We start from the raw sequence: 4255 nt of genomic DNA, 5'->3' as shown, positions 1-4255 counted from the left end.
GGTTCACGTCTTATTCCAGCGTTGGGTATGCAAATTTGGAGTTACGGCGGTCCACAACGGATTTTCGCATTCGGTACGTCGTTGCTAGTATAGTTTCCCGTCGTAATTTTAGGCGTCATTTGACCTGCCCGAACTTTAGACAGCACACGTATGTGCTGTTTAAAGTATGGCCGTCGTTCCCGCGTCAAAATGTAATTTTTTTTTTGTCTTGCGTAAAACGTCCGGGAATACGAAAGTACGCTACGCACGTCGTCGCCGTTCGAAAAAATCACGTCACTTCGCGCAAAGCACGGCGGGAATTTCGAAATGGAGCATGCGCAGTAGGTCCGGCGCGGGAGCGCGCTTAATTTAAATGGCACACGCCCATTTGAATTAGGCGGGCTTACGCCGGAGGCCGCCAGCGTAGGTTTTCATTGCAAGTGCTTTGTGAATCAGGCACTTGCGATGAAAACTTGCGGCGGTGTAACGTATCTACGATACATTACGCCGCCGCACTTCTACGTGAATCTGGCCCGGAGTTCCTATTACTATCACAAGGGATGTTTACACTCCCTGTGACCGCAATAAAAGTGATAAAAAATGTCAAAGGACAGTGAAAAGAAACTTTAAACCTACAGAATATCGGCTATTGGCCTTAAAAGCAGCTGAAAAATTGGTATTGGTCGACCCCCCCCCCCCCCCCCCCCCTACTATTTTCATCCACTGATGCCAACAATGGGACATATTTCCCTCCCACTGACACCGATGAAGGGGCACAATTACTCCCAATGATACCAAGGATGGGGCATTTATTGCCACTGACATCAGGAACTTTTCTAATGGTCACAGTTTGACCCCCCCACCCCACCCCACCCTTTAGTTTGAATGACAGTAAACTGGCCCTTTTTTTAGAAAGTTTGGAGACCCCCCTACTTTACAGGCTCCTAACAAAAAAATAATAAACGTATTTATTTTTTTACCTGCAAACAGAGGCCCGGATTCAGATAGATTTGCTTATCTTTCGGCGGGCGTAGTGTATCTCAGATACACTACGCTGCCGTAACTTACAGCGGCAGATCCCGTATTCAGAAAGATACGGCGGCGTAGCGTAACTGGGCCGGCGTAAGCCCGCCTAATTCAAATGTGGAGGAGATGGGCGTGTTTTATGTTAATTACTCGTGACCCCACGTAAATTACGAACGGCGCATGCGCCGTCCGTGGACGTATCCCAGTGCGCATGGTCCAAATTACGCCGCAAAGCCTCATTGGTTTCGATGTGAACGTAACTTACGCAAAGCCCTATTCGCAAACAACGTAATCGACGGAAAATTCTACGCTGGCCCGACGTCCATACTTAACATTGCGTACGCCTCCTATAGCAGGTGTAACTTTACGCGGGAAAAAGCCTTGCGTAAACGACGTAAAAAAATGCGCCGGGCGTACGTACGTTTCTGAATCAGCGTATCTACCTAATTTGCATATTCGACACGGAAGTCTATGGAAGCGCCCCTAGCAGTCAGTGTAAATATTGCACCCTAAGATACGACGGCGTAAGACTTACGCCGATCGTATCTAGGCAACTGTTAGGCGTATCTGATTCAATGAATCAGGCGCCGAGTTGCGACGGCCCGCATTCGGAGTTACGACGTCGTAACTGCTTTCTGAATCCGGGCCAAAATGTGCATTTATTTTTCTTGTAAAAGTGAACTTCTCTTTTTAAAGGTGAATTCCAGGTATGGTATATTTTTTACAGTTACATTTGTCAGCTGGGACCAGTATAACTATGTATGTACCAGACCTGGTAATGCCCCTGGAAGATGGAAATCGCTAGTAGACGCCACTATTCCAATGATCTCCACTTGCTTTCTTGTCCTGCACTGAGTGGCCGGCCTCATGTATTCTGAACATAGGTCGTCGGCCACTCCGCACGGGCATCATTCAGAGCAGTAGCGTCCCATCCATTAGGGGCGCACGGGCGTAGCCCCCCCTATCATAGGGTGGCCAGACATCCCCGGTTTTAGGGGACAGTCCCCGGATTGAGGACACTGTCCCTGGACCAAGTCTGTCCCTGGTTTTGTCCCCGGATTGGATTTGAAAAGAGGCTGGGGCAATTTCAAAGACAGTCAGTGCAGTATAAAAAATAATAATTCTATATTACACACTCCCGCTCCTACTAGCTTAGGGGGGTGCATTTTTTACATTATCTGCGCCCCTTTCTGATGATAATGTGCTCGTCGGAGCGGAGGGACTGTTTCTCCAGTTTCAGGTGCATGCCCATTCAACTCCGCTCGCATGTTCTACTGCCTTGGCTCAAGTCCCGGCCAGCGGCCCACCTGTTTATCTCCTTGCCTTCCCTGGTGGAGTGAACTTCCTCCGCACCCCACCCAGTAGTAGCCGGGGCCCGGAGAGTAAGACTTGACAGGCTGTGAGGCGGGTTGTGACGGGCAGAGAGTCGCTGATTGCCGCCATTACTAGTACAGGGGGCTGGACTATGGATTCCAAAACACCAGCTGCCACTGATTCAGAGAATGCTTTGTGCCTTCTGAATGCCTGCAAAGGGCTCTCTGATTGGACAAGGTGGCGAGGCAGGGCAGTGACATCACTCTCCTCCACCTTGTCCAATCAGAGAACTCTTTGCATACATTCTCTAATGGTGCCCCGTGCGGAGTGTTTAAGTTCACAATAAAACAGGCCAGCCACTCAGACTCAGGAGGAGGTGAAGATCATGGGAGTAGCGTTGCCTGCTTCCAGAGGCATTATCCAGGTATGGCGTATACATGGTGGTTACATTGGTCAAAAAGGGGGTTATTTTTATCTGTATAAATAAAAAATTGACTATTTTTATTTATTTAATTTTAAATATATAATTTGATCAAATTCAGTAAATAAAATTAGGTTTGACTCCCCTCTGTTAATTGTTCTTGTTGCAGGTCGTGGTGACAATCAGTGACGGGAATGTCCCCACCCCATCTTGCACCGTGGGACTGACCAACATCACAGTGACTCCCATCACCACCACGGCGGGTGCGCAGTTTGCCAGCTTGCAGCCAGTGGCTGTGGGTCACCTGACTGGCTCTGACCGCCAGCTCCAACTGGACAGCTCCATCCTCACTGTGACTTTCGATGCTGTGAGCGGCAGCGCCGTGCTCCACAACCGGCCAGCTGAGCTGGCCATCACCGCGTCTCAGGAGGGCCCTGGCTCGCACCCCGTCGCACACTTCATTAACCTCACCACCTTTGTGAACTCCATAGCTCCCCTCGGAGGCCAAATCGCCACAGAGGGACCTCTGACTTGGAGGGCAGTAACTGTGGGTGAAACTCCTCCCTCTACAGAGGACACGCCCACAGAACAAACGGAGCAAGAACCTTCCCCGACACAAGCTGGCCAAACGGGCGAAGCCGATCCCCAGGAGCCAATGTACAGTTACTAAAGCTGTGAGCTGGTCGCTGACTAAGCTGTGAACTTATGGAGCGGTTGCTAGACCTATTTAAATTATTTGGACATTTTTTTTTATTTTTTAATTTTTATGTTGAAATGTATTGAGACGAGAAGATGGAAGAATTGTTTCTCGACAGTATTACATGGTTAGGAAGACCTGGTAGAAAAGATTCCTCTGACCCGGTCCAAATCTGGAATAAGAGGCTGACAATTGTGGAGCCGTTTTATTCCGCTATGACGTTGTAGGCTTTGTGTTCTTCTGCCAAATGTAGCAGAAGACTGGAAATTTATTGTGAATAAATTCTTTGCCGCAGATGGGCGATATGAAGCCATTTTAGTGTTATTCTGTCCCCCCCAAACCTAATAACGGCAGTTTACGGTCTCTTCAGGAATCGGGTCACACTTTCTGAAGAGCAAGGTGTACAACAAGCGGCTGACATCTTTCAGGCAGCTTTCTTGTAACCCGAAGGGCTCATTAGACATGTGCACTGCCAAAAAAAAAGTGTTTTTTTTTTTTTTTTCGTTTGTTATTTTCGTTTTTTTTAACTTTTTCGGAAATTTGGGAGATTTTTTTTTTTTTTTTTTTGGAAATTCTGGAAAATCTAAATTTTTTTTCCATTTAATTAGTTTTTTTGCTTTTTTCGGAAATTCTAAAATTTGGAATTACGAATTTTCGGATTTCCGAAAACAACGGAAAAAACAAAATTTCCGAAAAAAACTAATGAAATTAAGAAAACACATTTTCTGAAATTCGGAAATTTCCCATTTTTGAACTTTAGATTTTTGAATGTTACAATTTCGAAATTTCTATTTTTTTTTTAATTTTCGAATTTCTTA

The 4255-nt window shown here is 46.6% G+C and overlaps 1 protein-coding gene across 3 annotated transcripts in view; it reads left to right on the top strand.

The window, feature by feature from the left end:
• Positions 1 to 3750, top strand: part of PRDM15 (PR/SET domain 15) — a 75962-nt gene extending 72212 nt beyond the window's left edge. For all 3 annotated transcript variants that reach the window (XM_040339021.1, XM_040339022.1, XM_040339020.1), the window contains one exon: positions 2910 to 3750. In XM_040339021.1, the coding sequence (XP_040194955.1) occupies positions 2910 to 3410 (501 nt within the window). In that variant the 3' untranslated portion in view covers positions 3411 to 3750. The remainder of the gene's footprint in view (positions 1 to 2909) is intronic.
• Positions 3751 to 4255: the final 505 nt, after the last annotated feature.

This window comes from Rana temporaria, chromosome 2 (genome assembly GCF_905171775.1).
Source record: "Rana temporaria chromosome 2, aRanTem1.1, whole genome shotgun sequence".
NCBI lineage: Eukaryota > Metazoa > Chordata > Amphibia > Anura > Ranidae > Rana > Rana temporaria.
This window is presented reverse-complemented; position numbering and strand designations above follow the sequence as displayed.